Source organism: Falco naumanni, chromosome 8, assembly GCF_017639655.2.
Source record: "Falco naumanni isolate bFalNau1 chromosome 8, bFalNau1.pat, whole genome shotgun sequence".
Classification (NCBI taxonomy): Eukaryota; Metazoa; Chordata; class Aves; order Falconiformes; family Falconidae; genus Falco; species Falco naumanni.
In genome coordinates this window covers 48,155,878-48,178,888 of record NC_054061.1, presented here as the reverse complement: position 1 = coordinate 48,178,888, position 23,011 = coordinate 48,155,878, and the positions used below count along the sequence as shown (strand labels likewise).

Below are 23,011 nucleotides of genomic sequence, written 5' to 3'. Positions count from 1 at the left end.
AGTACCACAGTGCTGTGTTGGCTGCAACCTCGGGTAAGGGAATATTGATGGGCTGGATTGCACGAGTTTTGCATCCTAACACGACAGACTACTATGTGATCCTATTTTCTTAGTGCACAACTCTTCACCATTCAGAAAATACTTGTTTGTTGATATTTGTAAGTACCGCCATCCTATCCTGTTGACTGTTTCAGCAGACAGGAAGAAAACTCCACAGCTGATGTATGACAAGGTGGTGGTTCCCATACCTCTTGTAGGGTCACGTCTGCTTGATTTGACGGGTATTTGCAGATTGGAGGTGTCCATAGGGGACCGTTTCATAACCTGTCTCCCACACAGTTTCTCTGTCTAACTAGGAGAAGTCTAGTAATGGCTATAGAACAGTTTCATATGCTAGAAAATCACTACTGTGACACTGCAAGCTTTTTTGTAGCTGCTTTGAGCCATGGCTACAGAGCAGCAGTGTTAACAGCACTGGGAGCTGCTCTTTCATTGAGGCTGTGGAGGGTTGACCCTGGCTGGACACCAGGTGCCCACCAAAGCCACTTTATCACTACCTCTCCTCAGCTGGACAGGGGAGGGAAAATGTAACAAAAGACTCATGGTTTGAGGTAAGGATGTGGAGATCACTCAGCAATTACCATCACAGGCAAAACAGACTTGAGGTGGGGAAATCAGTTTATTGCTGTTCAAATCAGAGTAAGATAATAAGAAATAAAATGAAATCTTAAAAAACACCTTTCGCCTACCCCTCCATTCTTCCTGAGCTCAACTTCACTCCTGATTTCTCTACCTCCTTCCCCCCAAGTGGTGCAAGGAGGTGGGGAGTGGGGGCTGCAGCCAGTTCATTACACGTTCTCTCTACTGCTCCTTCCTTCTCAGTGGATGGGCCCCTCACACTCTTCCCCTGCTCCAGCGTGGGGTCCCTGCCACAGGGTGCGGTCCTTCAGGACCAGACTGCTCTGGCATGGGTCCCCCATGGAGTCAGAAGGTCTTGTCAGCAAACCTGCTCCAGCCTGGTCTTCTTGCCAGGTCACAGCCTCCTTTGGGCATCCACCTGTCTTGACATGGGGTCCTGCTTGGACTGCAGGTGGGTATCTGCTCCACTGTGGACCTCCATGGGCTGCAGGGAAATCTCTGCCCTGGTGCCTGGAGCACCTCCTGCCCCTCCTTCTGCACTGACCTGGGTGTCTGTGGAGTTGTTGCTCTCACACAGTCTCACTTCTTTCTCCAGCTGCAATTGCTGCTGTGCAGCAACTTTTTTCCTCACTTCTTAAAGGGGGGAAACCTTTAGTGCTACCACACTAAAGGTGCTACCACAGTCGCTGATGGGCTTGGTCAGCAGCAGATCTGTCTGTAGCTGGCTGGCTTTGGCTCCATCAGATACAAGGGAAGCTTCTAGCAACTTCTCACAGAACCCACCCCTGTAGCCCCTCTGCTACAAAATCCTTGCCACACAAACCCAATACAGGGGCAAAGATTCCCTTTCCTCCCTGTGGGAGCCCAGGATTTTCAGGGTGGCTTTACACATATGTGAAGTATACATATGTGTATGGCATATATGTATGGCATTGCATTAGAAAACAGCAGGGATAGTAACCACTACATAACACAGTCTAGAATATTTAGTGTGTTTTAAATATAGCTATGAGAATGCACTAGAAGACAGCGTCTGTGATCCCAGGTTAGCATAATCTAGATGCTTACAGTGATGAGTCCTTTAGGAATGCGTATGGTAATAACTGGATTGAAATGTCACTGTTTACTTATCAAGCAAAGAGGAATTCTTTGATCATACTTACAAATCAAAATAAATAGTTCAAAATGAAGCAGGCAGATGATGTGGTATCACCTCATTTGCATTTTGCTTTGATATAAAAATCAGGAAGTAAATGCAACTTTTAAACTACTCAAGAGTCAAAACCAGGTTTCAGATTATAAGAGTAAGGTCATTTTTTTCCCCTGCCTTTGATCTATTCAGTATATGCTCTGTTTCCTTTGCGCCAATGAGAGGTATGGACATTTCGGGTTCAGTCCTCATTCAAGAGCAGAAGGCTCTGCTACTTGGGACTTAGTAGGTACAGATAAACCCTTTGGATGCTCTCTGAAAACACCTTTTTGTTCAGCTGGTGCAGGAATAGGCAACATTACACACCTAACTAAGCCAAATGCTAGACCCTGTGTCAAATCGTGACCTCTCATGACCTACTGCTTTGTTCTGTAGCCATGTCTCGGGGCAGCTCAACAAGCAGTTCACAGGGTCATGGTGATGATATTCCAGCATATGAGCAGTCCTGTGCTTATCTCGCTGTGTATGGCAAGGACAGAAGGAAAGGGATGCAACTGGAAAGTTGTTTGCCAGCTTCTCAATCCTAAGTGGGCTCCGTAAGAGTTATTTTAGTCATTACAGCTCTATAACTAAAACCAGCTGGAGGTTGTTCTGGGGAACCTTGTCATGCTAGAGTGCAGTGCAGCGTCTGACACTGAATGGGCTAGCTCACATTTTCAAAACAGCCTAGACATGTTGACGGACCTAATAAATGCCAATAAATGCCAAAATAAATGTCATGTAGACATATGGTAATTAGTTGGCCCATTAGACAGGACTGGCAACTCCAAGCTCTAGCAGCCTTAGAAAAGTTGACCTTGAGTTCTCATCTGTGGGTTTTAGTTTGTTAAGGGCTTTCTGTGGGTGCTTTGGCAACAAAACTGAGTGTTTTCCTTTTATTCCTAAAGTAGTGCAACACGTTGAATCACATTCATAGGAAGATTATGATGGGTTGGATTTCTCCAGTGCCCCAATTACCAGCGCTGTTTATTCATGAGCTACCAATGAGATGTAATGTCCCAAGGGAGAGCTCAGTTTGTATTTCACAAGTCCACCATCAGGACACTCCCTTAGTCATGTTGCTTTCATTGCTTATTTTAAAAATCTTTCTGCCATTGCTTAAATTCTTAACTTTTCCATATGTATCTCCGAACTTAGAGTAATCCTAAAAATGATACCAGTTCTCTTAACAAAATCCCTTTTCACCTGAACATTTATTTCCATTTATCACCTTGTTCTCCACTCATTTTAAAGGAACAGCTTGTTTACATAGCTCAAATAAAACTTTTTTTAGATAATCCTTCAGAAATAGCTGGGAGAGAGAGGCATGCAGCCTCCCCAGCTGAACTGTGGTCTGTCTGTTCTGGTAATTCTAGGTTATTTGTCATATAGATACCATCATAAGAACCTCAAAGTTTAGCGTGTTTCTAGGGCATTTATTCTTCAATCTTTTGATGCTTTGTAATGTACTCAAGTCCTCTAGACCTCAAAACATGTTGCAGCAAAGTTGAATTTTGAGGGTGGGGCAGGGAGGGAGAGAGGCTGTAGAAGAGAAGCACAAGGATGTGTTTGGCTTGCTTTTGCCCCAGCGTCAGTGAGTCATATTTGAGAGGTTGTGTCTTACACCACTCAAAGTTGCTCGTTGTTAGGTCTAGCCTCCATCAAAAGCTACGAATGAGCCTCATCACTTCTTCACATTTATGCTTATGGAAAGAGTTGTTCTGAAGTTATACTCTATAAAATAATCATGCATCTGCATTTGTATGTATTGAGATAGTGCCTGCTAAGCAGTGGCATATTTCTGTTAAAGGTGTTAGTTTATGGTCAACTAAGTGAAAATTCAGTCAGATTCAGCCACCAGAGTCATTCCAAGGGCATTTTTTCATTAAAGCCTGAGGATTGTTCTTTTTCAATCAATGTTTCACAGCCATCTGAAGATTATTCTATGTTGCCACCTGTTGAAACTCTATCCCCAAATCAGAGGAGAAGGCACAGTGTAGAATTTGCTGCTTGACCACAGTGGTTTTATAGTTGATCATATAAAATAGTATTAATAAATGGTCATAAATTCATCACAGATACACTGTTGCAAGTACTGTATGTGTATTTACATGAACATTATGTTATCAGTATTGATATGTAAAATATACTGTCGGTGGCACACGTAATGCCTGTATTGGCTCTATTACTAATAGCTTCCAGGCACTTTCTGGTGGGTTATTTCAGCAGCTGTTTCAGGAAGTTGCTGTTTGGTTTATGCTCTTAGGATGAAAGGTTAACCAAAAGGATAATTAGCAAATCAAAGTCTATTAACAGGAATTCATTACAGTAGATTGGATCTTTGAACCCTTTTCCTGTCACTCCGACTGCTCATACTTTTCAAAAGTGGATATTGAAGCCTCAACTTTCCATGGGTGTCTTACAGCCTGAGTGGAAGAGCAGTCGTTCTGCACATTTTGGTGTTGATAAACTCCTGGGAGCTCCTGGAAGTCTTCAGGTGTTTCTTCAGTCTGTCTATAATAATGCTAACTGGTACATAACCAAATTCTGTACCTCTACTGAAAACTGATTGTAGGTGCCACTGCCTGAAACATATGCTCTGTGACTGATACAATTACATTGACAATCTGTTGCAATTCTTGTTCAAATGGAAAAAATTCAATATCAATTGAATACATGCAAGCAAGATTTTGTTTTGAACAAATGGTAGACTTTTTCTCCCACAGTAATTAAGGCAGAATCTCTGCATTGCATTACAAAAAAATAGGTTGTGAGGTGAAATAAGACTCTTTTTGGGTGCTTCACTCTGTGCCTGAGCATTCATGTGTCCTGTATCATTAAAACTGTACCACTTAACTTATTCCAGTTCTAAAAACTTCATTGCATATTTTTTTCATTAGCACCCTTAAAATTATTCAAAGTTTTTCTTACTTTGCAGATAGGTACAGAAAGGCATTGGGCCAAGCAAGATTGACTCTCTTAATGTTGCTGGACAGTGGGAGCAGAGCAAGGACGCTGTCAGCTACTGGTTTGGGTCTTTTTTAGCTAGGTGTATGTGGTCATTTAAAGAATCCATTTATATACTTTGAATCTTTCAGCACCTCTTTTATAATGTAAAAATCAGGCATCTGTTTTTCTTGTTTGTTCTGCTGATGTGCCTATTAATAGCCAAAGACTTTTTTGGATAGGATGGTGATGATAATGGAATGATAATAAGGTGAATATGAGGTAACAAAAACTACTAACAAGTGTGTGTGTGTACTTCCATATATACGGGACATAATACCAGGTAGGTGGTACTACCAGAACTATTATGTATCACATCATTCTTTACTCATCATTATCTTTACAACATACGATTACAAGAGTTCCCGAGTCTTCAGGTAACAAAATGGAGAGATTGGGACAAAAAAGGAGCAGCTGGCAAAAACAGAGTTAAGACAGATACCAATGTCACTCATCAGTTTTGCAATTTTCATTAGGAAGAAAGATGATCCAGAAGTTACCTAAAAGGTGACGGTTATGTAATGAGATTTTGTAAAAATTGCAAATGAGAGAAATAAAATACCCCCTTCTTTCACCTTAAGATGGTTATTATTTTGATGGCAAATGACAGTATTATTCGCCTAGAGAAAGAATTAATTCATGAACGAAGCCCTAGGTTTGTTTTTAGATGACTAAGAAATTCAAATCAGTGGAAGTTCTCTTTCTTTATGCAGGACTGAAATTAGCCCTTTAAATCCATTAGAATGGAAAACTCCCCAAAAAGACAGCTGCTGGTTTTGTTGTTTGTTTTAACAAGCCTGGGAGGAATAGCTTTATCTGTACCTAATACTTTCACAAAGCTTATTAAAGAAATATATTGCTAAAGAAGTACAGCCATTCTTTTGAAGCCAGACATTTCATTTTCTCACAGAACCAGAGCATAAATATCAGAATGCTGGTGATTACTCATACAATTAGTAGTTGCATTGCGTTTTGTCTGTGTCCAGTTGTGCCAAAGTTAAAGGTTGCGCTGAGACTGTAAAATGTGAGTTAAATTTCCTTCTTTTCTCTCAGCTTTTGAGTGAATTTCGTCTCCAACTCTAAAAGAGTGGCTCAGGCCCGTTGCTGTTGCTTCAGGATGCTTTGGTTCTGCCCCTAAATGAGCTACATGTTGTGTTTTACCTCTTTTCTGGAAAACATGTACTTACAATTGGGGAAAACAGTCTTGCTGGTGGGGTTTTTCTGTGTTTCTCAGCAACTATTTAAGTAAAGGAAATGACCTCTGAGAGTGCAGGCTGGTCTGGTGGAAGCTCCACACAGTCAATAGTGTGGCTTTATTTGTTTGGGTTTTTTTTGGTAAATGGTACTTCAACTCATATCTGTCTTCATTTTTGTAACAAATGCAAGCAGCATTTAGAACACAAGGAAAAATGCATGTTGCTAAGGGATGGCAGGCAATTGTGAGACTGAGAAGTTGATGAGTGAGATTTAATACAGACTTGTTCAGAGATCTTGAAGCAAACACAAAAGCAAAAATAAGCATGGCTGGCACAACAGACAAATTTATATAGGTCTTTTGGAAAATCTTCCTTTATCATCATTCCAGCCTTATTTCTACAGCTGCTGCATTATTGACTTGGTATAAGAAATATGCTACATTTCCTATAGCATAAAAATTCTGTATATGCACACTGGTTACATATTACTTCCTTATTACTTGTTTTCAATGAAAGTGAAAATATTTTGGTGTCTGTTAGACAAGGTATATTAGAAATACAATTTATTTGTCAAATCTTGAGGGCATGACTAAATACTCACAGTCTTCAGGCAAACTTGCCACAGCAGTCAGTGAGAATGCACAATTATAGATGTCATTTAACTGAAATGAAGATGAGTGTTTCATAGTTGACTTCAATGGCAGTTCTGCCTGGGCAAGTACCAAGTCAGTAGTTCAGAGGCAGACCCCTGAGAATGTACTTGCATGCAGATTGTCAGTTCTTGATTCATTTATTTAGACATCCATAAATTTTGTACTGAGTTCCAAAGCACTTCAGCAGCTGTGGGTAGAATTTTAAGATTTTTTTTTTTTTTTTTGCACAAACGGCAAGTGAAATGTGTTCCTAGTAATATATTTCAGATTCATAAATGGAGGAGGCAATGTTTTTTTATAGTTGAGAAGATGAACTAAGACATTTTTAAGGAGAAGTGAAGGATGTCTGGGCAGAATACAGTATGTTTGTTGTAATCTTTGAATGATATGTTTTTAAGCATTCCTACATTATTAAAATGTTAACAAGACAATGCAGTACTACAGAAAGTTTGCATTCCAGAACCTCTAAAATAAATGTGGCATAGTCTGTAATGGGAGTATAAATTATTCACAAAATAATAGATGTCTGGTGCCAGAAAAAGATAAGTTTAACCAGTAAAACATTTACTTTTACTCAGATGAGAGTCACATTTTGTAATAACAGATCTTATACCATATTTCAAATATTGCCCAAACTGTGTTATGATTTTCCAGCTCTTAAATTTTTCCATTCCAGCCAATGCAGACTGGCATAGCTCAGAGAAGATGAAAGGTTAAGGTGGATTTAAAGTAAATTTGCCTAGACACATAGCAACAGGACCCAGGAGGACTAAGCTGTTGGATAGTCTCACTTTTATGGATATTCATTAAATTAACATCCACCCTTGCTAGCTGCGTGTTATGTGTCCCCTGGTTAGATCCACCTTGTTTTCAACTGCTGGAAGCATAGTGCTAACTGATCTTGCTGAGTTTTAGGAACAAACTGCTAGTGAAAGTTTTCCCAACCTACTGTGACAAGGGTGTGATGTGTCACTGAGAAATTAGATGTTGGCAGTGTACACTATGAAATTGCTTTGTATTTGTGTTTGTAGACAAGCTGATTTTCTCCAGAACTAATGTACTGCATTCACCATATAGTTACCTGTTCACCCTTTTCAGTCTAAAAATTGTAAAAGGCTGGGGGGTGGGGGTGGGGGGGTGAGGGAGTGCAATTGCATTAATCTCTTTTTAAATGAGGAAAGGAAAAGTCTGATGTAACCTGCGTTCTGTAAAAAAAGCGGAATTGAATACAAGCAGGTGAAATGGAGACACAACACAAGTTGCTTCAAGTGAGTGTTAGAAGTTAGTTTGCTCCAGACATAGTACGTTCACTCCTGCATTTTGGCTAACAGTGCAGAATCAACCTTTCTTGTTCCTCCTGCTTTTGCACAAATAAATTGCATTGTGTTGGAATATTAAACAAAAGATTTTTGAGATGTGAATGCCCTTTGTTGATACGTAACAACTTTTGCACAGCTACTTTGATATGTGATTTTCTAGGTATGCACCAGCATTTTTTTTCCCTTCACCTGGTGAGTGTACCTGGATTTTTCTTGATCTTAGTCAGTAAAACAGATCTAAAACATCAGCCAACCAGCCAAAAACAATTCCCCAAGAATCCCCAACTGTGCAAGGAATTGACTAACAATCATAGGTGATATAGTGGGATCATCTCGGACACCTCAATAACTGGAGCAGCAGGCAATCTCTGTTCAGGAAGGTGTACCAATAGGTACAGAAATAGATTTTGCAGGGCAAGATTTTACAGTTGCAGAATGGTGTGTACTTCTGAATATTTTCTAATTCTCATCAGTCTGCTTTCATAAAAATTAAACCCATCCAAAAGTTCAAAACCAAACCTTTGTAATTACATCCTTCATCAGTTAGAAATATTTTTGTACTGTGAAAAAATGACAGGTTCCTTTGTAATAGAATTCCCTGGAGTCTTTGGTATGCCAAATCAGAAATAAAATATCTAAGAAATTAAGTATCAACATCACTGTTGTACCATAGCCAAACAAGCAATACTTTTGAAATGAAAAAGATACTTCAGCTCAGCCCGTTGAACAGTAGTGATGCAGTTAATCAAATAATCAGTCTAGCTACAGAGTTCACTCAATATTGCAGAGCAATCCAGACATTTCCTCATGTAGCTTCAGTATCTTGAGAAAATATGCTGTAGCTTATTTCAGTCCACATTTGTGTTTGAGATGAAAAGCTTTATATTTATAGCTTCCATTTGTTTCTCATCTTTGTATGGAAACAAAATTGCTTTTCTTTAGAATGTGTCAAACATATTTATTTCATGTAACAACCTTTCATTATATAAAACCTAGCCATTTCTCAGACAGGCCTGAAGTACAAAAAAACTAAAAGTAATTAAAGGGTTAATAGACACACTCGGCTGTCTGATTTGCATGTAGGTTTGCAGTGGAATTTTTCTAGAACAGAGCCCTACGGGTTTCTCAGCCTCATTTCTCAGTAGACTGCATAACTGGTGAGAAAGTAGGTATTTTGTCTGACAGCCATTAGAGTCTCATTATTCAGCAAATGTGGAGATAAAACAAAAAGATTTTGAAATCCGTTATCAAAGTTAGCTAACTGTTTTAATGAGTGTCAAGAAATAATCTAATGCTCTTTGTTCATTTTTTTTGAGTGATGCTGTGATACAGGACAGTGCTTAAAAATGCTGTAAAGGTTGTGACCGCTAGTGACTTAATTGCTTTCCTGCTATTGCCTTTATGGCATATATTACTCATAATGTTCATCTTTTTCTTCATAAAAAGGATAATTAATTGTGTAAGTGCCTGCTTTATTCCTTTGTAGCAGTACAAGCCAGCAGAAGATAAGACTTTTCTGTGAAAAACAATGTTTTGAAACTTGTTTTTCTTACTGGTACGATTATCTATCTCTCTGTTCATTAGCTTTTCTGCCAATATATTGAAGGAAGCCCTTCTTGTCCTTCTTTTAATTCAGTCATTGATGTTCTTCTCCCTCCATATCTTATTTCAGGGCAAAGAGATGTACAGCGACTATTGTTTCCAGTATGATGACTTGAAAGTCCTCTCTCTCTGCCCCAGACCTATGTCCCAGGGTAGAAGATCCTAGGGTTCATTTAGGCAGTCCTTCAAGTGTAGTGTGGCTAAATAAGATTTCCCCACCTTGATCTTATTTTGTTATGGTTTCTCTTAATGTATCCCTTAATTACTTTCAGCCAGGCTTGTAACCTCATTGACTGTGATCTCTCTGCTTTCATGTTTTTATTTTAAATGCTGCAAATTTTGTTACAATATGTCTGTGGTACAGCTGAACCTCCTGATTTTTTCTCTCTCCAAATTCTTCACGTGCTTCACTTTCAAAGCTCTCCATACTTTTGTATGTCTTCTGTAACATACTTTCAAGATGCTGACTTGCACCTACCGCCCATCAGCCACTGAAATCTTGAAAAGCTTCCTGCTTTTCCTGGTCCTATTTGTGAAAAGCTCCCTGCATACAGCTGCCAAAGTTACTCCTGTTACTCTCACCTCTGAAAATTTCTCTTTCTCTGTGATGGATTGAAAAACAGACAAAAGCATATGAGAAGTTTGGCTGCCGCAGTGGTGCCTTTGTTGGTGACTAGACCACCTTATTGTTCTGTGTGCAGAAAGCTTAGAACAGCAAGGTCAAATGATAGATAGTAGTAGTATCAATGAACTAGCCTCTCTTCAGCATTGTCAACGGGCATGTGTTATGAAGAAGTGTAGGAAGAAAAAATGTAGTGGAAAGTAAGTGTCACTTTTTAGTTTTATGTCAGATGTGCCAAGCATGTCTAGCATGTCAAATTTTAACTGAGAATTTTATTTTTCAATAAACGCATTTTAACTTTGTGTTTATTGATGACAGTTTACCTACAGGGATTAGCTTTTCAGCAAAATTGTTTGGATTGTGTACCACTGTAATTAATGCAACTGATTTTACCTTTGCTACACAGTTGATCAGAGAAAGAGCATTTATATAATGGTCAGACAACTTGATTTCCTCTCCCCATTCTGTAATCACTGTATGCCTCAAAGGTTGTTTAATGCAGCCCAGTATTCACAGGCATAATTGGAGCTGTTGAAATTATAGGGAGAATGTGAAAATCTGTTTCACTCTGTGCAGCTGTACTGGTTTGGGAGACATGCTTGCTTTACCTTGAAGTCTCAATTACTCTCCAAAATCAACACTTCAAATTAATACCAGTTACCTGTAACACAACTTATGTGAACTCCAGGCTATCATAAGACAATCTTTGCATCACATTTTCTAGTAACCCATAAATAGAACATAAACCCATCCTTTCAGAAATCACTTTTGGTTTTAGTTACCATAGGAAGTGGCATAGTCAGAAATTAATGGAAAGTGTTCGGGGTCGTCAAGCTGTCTGTGTTTTCAAAAGTCATTCTTTCAGTAGTGATGTGGTATTGTAACAAAGCGCCGTAAACAAGGCTGATTGCACCAAAGGATTTGCACCTAAGCATGCCTCAGTTCTGCTTACCGGTTGCATAGGCTTGATAACCATGCAGTGGTCAAGTTATATAGTAAATTATTTTGTTGCTGTGTTTCTTCTCATGTAGCTGTTTTAGGTTGGAAGTTGCATGGCTCTTTCTGTCAGGTTTTTCAAGAAGAAAAGGAACACAAGTATTTACTATTTTCTTACTTTTACGAAGGAGAAGGATAAATATCTAGACTGCCAAAAAAGGTTTTTCCATTGTGCTCTTTTCTAACCTGGCAATATGTTCTGTTGTGCAAGCAGGTGGAAGAATTATAACAACAAATCTCTATTTCTAGGATGGGAAATGGGCAAATCTCTCAAAAGAGCCTCTGTGTAGGGCTGTCTAGAGCAGTGGTGGCCACTTTGCAATGTCTGTGCTGCCCTTATGTTGTACTTACTTTGTGTATGGCTGCTGTCCAGTGCCTGCAGCTGGGGGATGCAGTGAAGGACCTGGCACAAGGAAAGGTGCAAAGGTGAAGCCTGGCAGTGGGTGATTATAAGTATGGTGTGGTCTCTTCCTGGCAGGGAGCTGCCTCCACCACAGCCAGCACCACTCTGGGAAGCTGTTCTCTGTCCTGGGATTCTTGTCTGTCTGTCTGCTTGGCCTTTGGCACAAGGCGTGGGTAATAGTCTCAGCTTCTGGCAGAGAAGAGAGGAAGGCAGGTGTAAAGCTATACTTTTTATCACACACACACACACAAACAAAATACATATGTTCAGTAATTGAAATATTATTTCTTCTGTTAGTCACAGTAAGAGCAGGCTTTTTTATTTATTACATAAAGGCAGAATATTTATGTGACGGTTTTGTAAGGTTTATTAGGATTATAGCCAAACTCCATCTAAAAGCTTTTAGCATACGTGTTGGAAAGGGCTCCTGCAAGTGTATCACATGTATCATCATTGCCTTGGATAATCTTTTAGTTACAATTGCTATTTGAACAAGCTGTTGTGAAACAGAAGTTTATTGCAGTTATGTTTTGTGTATCTTCGGTGATAAAAAATGTGCAGATAGGCATGTTGTGGGATCTAAGCAGCATTGAGTATTATTGCTACAGAAAACCTTTATCATTTGAATTTCTAGATCTATACAGGAGGTTTAGAATTCTTCTTGTTTTTATTTTTACTAAGAATCTCAATTCTGAATGATGGATCTGAATTTTAAGTTAGATATCTATTGAAAATAGCATGTATATTTTTGTCATGAAGTCCAAATTAGAACTTCTGCCTAACATGCACCAAAATCATCACTCTCACTCAAGAAGAAAAAAAATTATTTCCTAGCTGTAGAAAGCAATACCTGTAGGCACATTTTAGCATGGTAAGAAGAGATAATTTCAAAATATAAATTTATAATGTGCAAATGTATATAGGTTATTAAATTGTAAAGACTTTACACAATTCACAGAGTAAACTAAGTGAACTCTTTTAAAGGTACCTCATAAACCAAACTGCTTAATGGAATGGTTAGGGGGATTAAAAAAAAAAAATACTTTTTCTGCTTTCGGCATGGACTGCAGCGATCACTGGAGCTGTGAGCCAGGGCGGAGCATTCACATTAAGTTCTTCGCCAGGAAAGAAAATTACTGAAGAAATGCAGGTTGAGTGTCAGAGGGAAGAAGTTTTATTGTAACATTTTTGCCCCTTTTTAGAGTTAGGGCAAACCCCATTCACTTAGTTGGACTAGGACAGCATTAACGGGTAAATCCTATATAACAACTATAGCAAGAGTTGCATGACCTGCAAAAGTGAGTAAATCATTTCAGCTGTCTTGCATTGGAAGCTAGAACCTGTTAGATTTGAACCTGTCAGATGTTATCCTGTGCTGTGTCCTGACTTTGGTACGTACAGCTGAAATGAGGCAGTACTAATTAGATAAGTAAGTTTTGAATTTTAACATGGTGCTGACACAAACATAAGGCAAACAACCAGAAATATGTGAAAACAACTTCAAAGCAGAATTGAAACAATGTAAGTAGGCGACAAGAGCATTGATATTACTGAGCCCCAAGCAGTACTTAATTAGCTTGCTTTATTTTTTCCTTGGGCTCTATTTCAAAATAAATTCAGGCTTCAGTAAGAACTTGAAATGAACCATTGATTTACTTCTCTGGAGTCTTAATTTACTTAAAAGGGAGACTTAATTTAAAGACGGGAATTTAACGCACATGAAATATGGCCTTTCCATGAGCAAAAAGAACACAGCTGGACACAGTGCAATGGTATGGGTTAGATTCGAAATAAACCTCTTGCACGTGAGTTAAGATGTGAGCATTTCAGCCTGACCCAGACTCAGATTGAACCACATCTACAGTTTTCTGGGAGAGGTTGATACCACTGTGGTCTCATGCTTCCAGCTGTGCTCTGCCGAGCCGTGCAGCAGAGGCTGGTGCATCCCTGGTCCTGGGCAGAACGGACTCACGCACTTGTTTGGCCTCTATCTGGCTCCATGGGGCCTGGCCCAGGTGGAAATCAGAGCAAATTTGAGCCTATTCTCAATAATACTTGCCTTCAAAAACAGCAAGAGGTCTATAATCCTACAGCTGCATCTAACCATCCACATGTATTTTATATGGTGATTACCGTTTGGAAGTATGTATATGCATGCAGGCATTAACAGTTACATTTCTGCATGGAGATATTATATGTTAGCTCTGTGCTATAAGTACAAATAAAAGAGTAATCTTCTTCGTGCTTTGTATATACATGTGATTTGCATTTCCTGTGCTTTGCACAGTTGAATACTTGGCATTTCTGTCTCAAACGTAAAACTGTAAGTAATGGTGTTTTGAATTCCGTGGATTGAAAACAGTAAGCTGTTATCAAAAGCCCATTTGGAGAAATGCAATTTTCTGATTTTAGAAGCCAGGAAAACCCAATTCTGGCCCCACTGCAGTGACAAATATGCATTTAGCTCGGTGTACTTTCTGTGGGAGTTAAACTGTATAATAACCTTACAATTACGATCTTTGAAGATGTTCTGCATTAAACATTTAGAATGGTGGAAGGAAACATTAATTCATAGAGGGGCGTATGTCTCTCTTTATACATCCCCATCGATGAAGAGCTTATTTGTGTCAGGAAGCTTTCCAAATGATGGAATTATTATGTGAACTGAGGTTCTTTCCAAAAGCTGCAATACTGGCAGAATTGAACCCAGCTGGATGCTGGTAACTTCCCTCTAGTTTTCTAGAAGTTTTCTTGTTAGCTTTTTACACCTTATATACTCTAGAATTGCTTTGTATAATGAATAACGAAAACACTGTAAATCTAGGGAGTATTTTAAAAATTGACATAATACATCAGCTGGTGGGCAGCTAAGTGAGGAGATTTGGGAAATGAAATCTGTCATTTTACAATCATCTGCTAAATTCAGCGATGGCAATCCATCACTCTGTGATGGTAGTTGGTGGCCTGTTTAAAGATCTTACTCTCGCTCAGGACCTCGCTCCACAGACACTTGATGGCAAAACAAAGGAGTAAAAATGTGCTCCTTCTTGCTGCAGACAGTTTGAACAGTGAGGTCAGGGGCTGCAAGCAGGAGCGTGAATGATTTACTTGCTGTACGAGGTGGTCTTTCAGGCCAGGGGTCCGCCTCGATGCACATCGGTTGGCATTCCTGCTGACCCACTCCTGCTGTCTTGCTCACAGGAGATTATTTCTGTCACCAGGAAGTGTTTTCAAAAGCACCAAATCTTTATGCTTACGATTAAAAAGAATACATGGGGGACAACACAAAAAACCCCAGTCAGCCGGGGGAATAGTCTCTATATCTTAACATACAGCTTGCAGTTCTGCAGGTGTGGTATTCTTTTAAGGCCTGAAATGCAAAATACTGAGGAACCTTCCTTTATCGCACGCTGGTTCACATGTATCCTGGTGTTATGCCTGTTGCAGTCTGGCGTAATATTGCATAGAATAACAACAAAAAGTCTATTTTCCTGTAATGTGAACTCACAAATGGCAGCAGTTCAGCATGTTTCCTTTGTAGAAGTTAGCACCTCTGAGAACTTTCCATATTGAAAACTCTTTAATTTAGAATGTTAGCAAATGCTATTTATTAAAAACCTGTATTTTATGAAGACTCAGAATCATATAATGTGTTCTAGATTTTTGCAGATGTGACTTACTTCTATAGAGACATTAACATTGAGCCATCTATGAACTATGATTTAATATCTCTTTCTTTTGTCATACTTTATCAATCAAAATACGTTCAGAATCTGGTTTTATCATTAATTTGGTCCTAATAGTAGTCTTAGTTCTTGATCATTTTCAGTGTTTAATACCATTCATACAGTGTAATTTCAAAGTATTTTTATCACTATTTTTTGAAAAATCATCATTCTTTTATTACATTTTCTTTCTCCTGGTTTTTAACTCTCTAAAATTGATGTACTGCAATGCACTTCTGGGAAATATGCCAACAACTGTGGGCTTTAGTTTCAGGATGCCTGTTCATAGTTCATACGCATTCTCAAGCGTTTGTTGGAGGGGGTACAATCCTGTTTTCAGAATTCTTTGTAGCCCAGCATTGGCCTGATACACAGAGTGATGTTAAGACAGGGTTGGGTGGCTCTAAACATAAAGTGAAAGGGCCCATATTTAAAAGATAACCAAATGCTCAAAATAGAACCTAGTTTTCCCAATCAGCTCAACGCTACTTAAAACTATGCCATAGGTTTCAAATGGGATATAAGTAGTTTTTAAGAGGTTGCTGTTATATAGATGTTGTACTTGCTTAGATGATAAAATCTGATGCCTGTTGTTCTGTGTGATGACAGGTCACTTACACAATCATTTCTTATGTCTATTTTGTCAGGGTTGCTCATACCAGCACCGCTGTACTGTCCCCCTCCCATCCCATGTTTGTTAGATGAGCTTGTTTTGCTGCTGGCAACCGGTAAGGCTTGTGGTCACAAGGCCTGCAGCTGAACAGCTTAAAATGCAGTGAGCAGCAGGCAGCATGTGGGCGAGGAGCATTTGAATACTGGCTCTGGCACGAAGTTCCTCTTCAGGTGCAGTTGGGACATTTAATCTCTCACCTTGCCATCGCCATCTGTAAAATGAAGTAATACCTGCCTACTGATCTCATAGGAGCACAGATGATTGACTCATGCTTGTGAAGTGATACAGGAATGCACTGAATGCAAATTGGAGCCATCTGATCTCCAGATATATGGGGAATTGCTCATGGAAAAACCTAAAAATATTAACAGCTGTGTTCATGTGTGTAGCGGAGTACCATAAGCAACTCCTGCAACTGAAATGAGAGATATCATATGTCAAGATGGTGCTGGAGCCTTTCAGTGTCCTCCCAGTGACTTTGAGAAACTCAAGCCATTCCAAAGGCAAATACATTGCTTTTTTGTAATCCACAGTACAAAGCCTTGCATGTTTCTGAGTGCTCTCCAGTCCTTAACCCTGGCTGCCTTTGGGCTTTCTTGGGCTCCTTTCAACTGGCCAAACCTTCAGCATGACAGCAACAACAGCTGGCATGAATTTGTTGAAGGCATCGGTATTCACTGGTAACGTTAAAAACAGGAAAACCATCCCTTTTGTCAAATTACACACATTTCACGGTAGGATTTTAACAAGATTTCAAGGCTGCTGCTGTCCTGTATAAAATGAGATGAATCAGGCCCCTGTCGTGTTAGGTTCACTAAAACCACAGGGCTATTACTGTATGATTTTTTTTAATTTTTTTTTTTGTGTACAGCATATTATGACATAAGTATTTTGCTTCTTTTAGAAGATAAAGGGAAAGCAAAACCTAATAATGCAAGTCAGCAGTCCAGTACAGAAGTGGGTCCTTTTCTTCCCAAACCTGGGGTGGCAACAGTGGCACCTGTAACACCTGCCTCATCCTCCAAGAGCACGAATGGAGCTCCTAACACAGCGTCTGAGTCAGAAGAGGAAAAAGCCAAAAAACTACTTTACTGTTCATTATGCAAAGTGGCTGTGAATTCCCTGTCACAACTAGAAGCCCACAATACAGGTAAGTATGCCTACAGTGCAAGTCAGTTGTGTGTGTTATCATGTTTAAAATTCAGTGTAACAAGCTGGTTTTCTGACACTGTGGTAACCACACTTCACTGAAGGGTCTTTTAGTCAAAATTTACAATGGCAAGTTACAAAAAAAAATTCTGTTAATGACAATTTCACTTGTGGTGTTTGATATTTTCTTAAAGTGCTCTCTAAATTTTTTTGAACTGTCCTTCATGTACTCGATAATCTTCTAGTTGACAAAATCCCTACAGTTCATGTTACCTAATCAGATTCCATCATACCTCCATAGTGATGATCATAGTGTGATCATAGTGGTTTCCGTAATGCTAAGGTTTCTAAAATGTCAGTTCTGTCGCTCTTTCATGTTTCATCTCACTGTCTCTAGTAGCTGGGTTTTTGCTGGTACAGCTTATAACATTTTCTTGTTATTTGATGTTTTTGCTAATTTTAGGGTAGGCTGCTTAGATTCCTGGATGTCCTAGAATCTTATGATTATTGCAGATTAGATGTGCTCCCTTTAAAAGGCCACAAGCAGCAATCCCTAATATGCTCTGGCTGCTCTGTGATGTGCTGGTGATGTAAAGCTTGCTAACAAACCACTGAAGCTGGTTTTACAGCTGTAATCCATTCTTGAAATGGCCAAATCAGCCATTTCTTCCAAATCAGAGGGTACTTATTGAAGTATTATTGTTCCTAGGCAGGTTTTGAGTGATTGCTGTAGTTCCTTTCCCACTTTTGACTAATGCCCTTTTTCATGATTCACCAGCTATATAGATTTTGCAGAACAATAAGCAGCAAACTCATTGGCCATACAGCCATACACTAAGCCCAAACAGAGAGGCAGTGATCCCGTGTGCCTGTTGTTCCCTTTTTGTATAAAACCTTCTCCCATTGTCTGATTTCCCTTTAGACTGAGGAAGCGAGAACTACACTGACCAAAACCAGTCATTGTTAATCCTGATCTGTGGTGACTTTAACCATTCTGTCTTGAAGATAAATGTGTTACAAAAAGGCCCAAGGCTAATGGACATGGTTGCATGTTGCCAATCACTAACTCACCTGTGTTGTCTTGCTCGTTAGGCTCCAAGCACAAGACCATGGTTGAGGCTCGGAATGGTGCTGGTCCCATCAAGTCTTACCCTAGACCTGGATCCCGGCTGAAGGTGCAGAACAGCAGTAAAGGCTCAGGACTGCAGAACAAGACATTTCATTGTGAAATCTGTGATGTTCATGTTAATTCAGAAATTCAGCTTAAACAGGTAGCTTGCATGTATCTGGGGCTGCTTTGTTGGTTTTAGTTACATTGCAGTATTGTAGGTGGGGTGTAGGTCTCTGTGAAGATGCTTTGGCAAAACATGAACTCATTATTTCTTTTCTGTCATCCCACAACTATTTCTAAATAATTTACCATAGGTCAAGTTCACCTAATTGTTTCAGCTGTGGAAAAAAATGGGCTTGAGAGTCATAAAGCAGAGATGGACAAGGTGTCAGTACCAATGAATCCCATAGCACATCCAGTTAAAAAGTTTTCTGTGGCTCAGGAGAGAGATTGGAACTTTGGTCTCCCAAATGGAAGGAACTCTGGGTTGAGGTTCCCCGAATTCCTCTCTTGGTGCTGTTTCAGTCTGCTGCGATACTTTTTAACACTATGTGAAAAGGAGAATGTGACATGAACCCACCAGTTTAGGACAATCAGCAGGAGGGTAATGCTGTAGCCATGTCTGAATTGCGTAGGGCAACATTATCATTAGCAGCGTGGCTGTATGAACATGCAGCTCTGCTCTGTCTGAACCAGTTAGCCCTGGGTTCACAGCTGTACCAATACAAATGCATTGGTTTTGATGCCCAAATGGGAATCTCTAACTGGATGGTACTGTGCTGTATGGATGTGTCCTCTCATTCCCTGTCATTTCAGTTATCTCTAAGATAGTATTAAATTGCATGGTGTAGACATATCCCTGGGTACTGCTTCTTCCTTCAGCTAATTTTGAATTATTTATACAACTAAGCAGCATCAGCAAGACTGAAATTTACCTCCTACTTCTGAATATCCCTATGACCTAGTGATTACAGCTCTGCCTGGTTCAAAGCTCCTCAAGCAGAAAAAGGAAATACTAACCAAAATATCAATAATTTGCAGAGTCTGTCTTGGATCACAGAATTCGCTCCATTTGATTAGTTTCTGATTCTCTATTTGATGTGCTCCAAATTTTTATGTTTAATTTAGCAAAACTCATCTTTGCTCTCTCTGAAGAACCTACTTTATCTTACAAACAGGGGCTTAGGCATATCCTGATGATAAATCAATTTCAAACTCAAAATGGAGAAATGTTTAAACAGCTAATTAAATGTGAGGATATTTATTTCAGCATATTTCCAGCCGAAGGCATAAGGACAGAGTCGCAGGAAAGCCTATGAAACCTAAATATAGTCCTTACAACAAACTGCAGCGCAGCCCAAGTATTTTAGCAGTAAGTATTTTTATTTCTTGTGACTGTCTTTGTGAATTTGTGACCTTGGGGACTCCTACCACAGAGACAGGAACATGACAGACCTGACGATTTTGCAGCGTGTCTGCCGCTGCGGGCTGAGTCTGCATGGGGATCAGGTTTGAAGATAGTTATGTATTCTGTCTGCCCAGTCAAAGGCATGCAGACAGCACTGCCTTATTTACTGCTAGGAAGAAGGGAGTAATCGGTGGAATGGGGAGTGAACTGTGTGCCACATGGAGAGGTATTGGCTCTGCTGGGCTGGTGCACTTCTTGAAGCCTGCAAACGTATATACTCTGCCTTTCTGGGGACCTGAGATAACTCTCGGTTATGGTGGGTGCAATCAGGGAAAGGGATATAAGATGTCAAGATATCAAAATACTAATGCTCGTTGTCTGCATACAGCAAAACAGAGTGCTATGTGGATGTATTATGTTGGCACAAGAGTTACCAGGTGTTCGGGAGAATTGATTGCCTGTCTGCATGCTGGGGCTGTGTCTGTCACTGGCCATCAAAACACCTCTCCTGCCTTTGTGCCCCAAGCCATTCCCCTTCCACACCCACCTGCATTTTCAGGAATTCCCCAAGCTGGTTCTGCCAGTCAGATGCAGCCAGAGTTCAGGCTGGCTCTAGCACAGCACAGATTGTATGTTTATTTGCTCATGACTCAGCCTGTATTTTATTCATTAGGGAAAAGTGCATGCCATCTATGGCACAAAAACAATTTATAGGTTGGAAAGAGAGAGATGCCAATGTGTGTGCACACAAGGAAGCATGTGAAGAGCCTTTAAAAGCTGAAATATTAATATGTATTTGTAATTGTACAGAGGCAAACGAAAATGCTGCAGGCTTTGTCTGAGTGTCCCCATTAGATAGGTTGGTTCTGCACAAACTAATCTTCTTTGCTTGTGTAATACATCATTTGATCATCTATTACATAAGGAGAGACTTCCAGTAACAAAGGATATGAGTATCTTTGCCCCCACAAACGTGATTGTGATGCAAACCATTTTCAGTGAGATGGTAGTGTATATATTTCTGGTTAGCTTTTTCGCCACAAATACCAGCAGTGATTGTACATCATAAACTGAATAATAATTCTTTCAGAAATAATTCTTTATGATATTGATCTTAAAAAATATTTCTGTTTTGAAAAGACCAGCTCTGCATTGACAGGTAAAAAGTTGACTGGACTAATACTAGTTTCCCATCTTGACCAGTATACTTTTCTACAGTTCGTTTTTGCAAGTGGAAAATTTGACTCTTGCCATTGAAGTCTTAATCATGTTTTTTTTTAATATGGCTTACACAGTTATGATTTACACGAAGTTGTTCACTTGCAAATCATGCTTCCTTCCAAACATCAGTATGGCTGCCCCCAAATTCATAAGATTTATGTATCTTTAAATGTATGATTTGGTTGCTTTAATTACCTTGGGAATAAGAAGGCAATATGGGTAAAACTCCTAAGCAGCTGACATGAGGCTTCTGTGAGGAACCACAGTGTGCCCTTTGTCAGGGTTCATTTTTTCCCTCATGTGAAAATGGGCGTGGGGAGAACTGTATTTACACTGGTTTTTTGTGTTTTATTCCAGGCAAAACTTGCATTCCAGAAGGACATGATTAAGCCACTGGCACCTGCTTTCCTTTCATCTCCTCTTGCTGCAGCTGCAGCTGTATCATCAGCTCTGTCGCTTCCTCCTCGGCCCTCTGCCTCCTTGTTCCAGGCCCCTGCAATACCACCAGCTCTCCTCAGACCAGGCCATGGTCCCATCCGGGCAACGCCTGCTTCCATACTTTTTGCACCATACTGATTGATTGATGTAAGAAAGAGATAACTATGGCCAGTAAAAAGGGTAAAAGAAAAGAAGCAAAGGGGTCAAGATTTTGAAATATCTTTCTTTTTTGAAATGCCATCACATCTCAACCAACCACCATAAACAACACCACCATAAAATTCATCATTGACGGTACTGCATTTTGGAGTCTAGACAGCTCTCTCTCTCAGTCTCTTCTTTTTAATCCAGATAGAGTTATTTACTAAAAACTTAATGGCTCATAAAATTTATACCATTAAATATTCTTTTTTTTTTTTTTTGCTATGTATATGATGCACCTTGGCATCAAGGAACATAAAATATTTTCCTGACAGACTTGAAAACCAGGGTCTTCCTTGCTCACACTTATGTAAATACTTCTCTGAAAACCAGTGGGGGTATAATCTAATGTGGAAAAAAAAGTAGATGAACCAAATGCTTGATTGTGGATAACATCTCAAAAATTAATTGCGTCCTTTTTTTTATTATTTTTTCAGTGTGCTCTTGTTGACAGGGATTGTGTACTGTCCTAGGCCCAGTCCTGGTGTATCTTGTGTAGTACTAAAAATGTATCATATGTCTGATTTTAATATTTTTAGTTTCTGTGCAAATGTTTGAAAGCAATGCAGCGCTGAAGCTTTTAATTATTTCTTTTGTGTCACACTTTATTTAGAGAAACTAAAAATAGAAAGCCATATAACATATAGTTAAGATTACTACTTGTTTGCTACTTTCATTTAACTTATTTTTGTTGTTTCCTCACTGGTGTTGCTAAGCAATGTTTAAAGAGAAAAAAAGCTTTTCAATTGCACATTACAACAGCTCACATGCATTGTTCAAGAAGACAATGGATCCATGCATTTGTACGTAAATATCCTTTTTTCTTCATTTCTAACTAGTTTTCTTTGTAATGATGCTGCATAACGTTGTGGCTCCCTAATGCAATAATGTACAGAACATGAAATATTTATAAATGACCGTATTCTCTGTTTACTGAATATACTGCATTAATGCCCCACCTATCTTCTTACCTCCCCAACCCTTTTATAAAGGTGAATCAATATACAGTACTCAGACTGAAGTCATTATGCGATAATGGGGACAACAGGTGGAAGAAAGGGAAAAAAATAGAATTAACTTTTAGAGCATCTTTATCTGCAATCCATAATAGTAAAATGTCTGTGTATTTTTTTAAATGTACCTTTTCAATAAAATAATAAGAAAAATATACATACTTCTTGTGTTTATTAATTGGTACAAGAAAAAAAAAAAGCCTCAAACAAATAAATTTAGCTAAAGGAGTCCTCAGGAGCAGACAAAGCATTAGAGTTGCAATAAAGTATAATTACAGAACCTGTGTTTACTTCCCTTGTGTTTTAATGTCTTTTCCTTGCTACATCCTGTTACAGCCTTTACTGGGGCTTTTTTGCAGTAAGACTGTAAACATTCACGACAGGAGAGGTTCAGAGGAAGAAGCAATAGAGCCAAGAGAGTAATGTTTTATTATTGCACCACTAAAA

At 39.3% G+C, this 23,011-nt stretch overlaps 1 protein-coding gene across 10 annotated transcripts in view; it reads left to right on the top strand.

Moving 5' to 3' along the window:
* Positions 1-22,719, top strand: part of ZNF385B (zinc finger protein 385B) — a 168,577-nt gene extending 145,858 nt beyond the window's left edge. For all 10 annotated transcript variants that reach the window (XM_040603330.1, XM_040603336.1, XM_040603332.1 and 7 more), the window contains 4 exons: positions 16,928-17,173; positions 18,265-18,443; positions 19,554-19,655; positions 21,270-22,719. In XM_040603330.1, the coding sequence (XP_040459264.1) occupies positions 16,928-17,173; positions 18,265-18,443; positions 19,554-19,655; positions 21,270-21,488 (746 nt within the window). In that variant the 3' untranslated portion in view covers positions 21,489-22,719. The remainder of the gene's footprint in view (positions 1-16,927; positions 17,174-18,264; positions 18,444-19,553; positions 19,656-21,269) is intronic.
* The last annotated feature ends 292 nt before the right edge of the window (positions 22,720-23,011 follow it).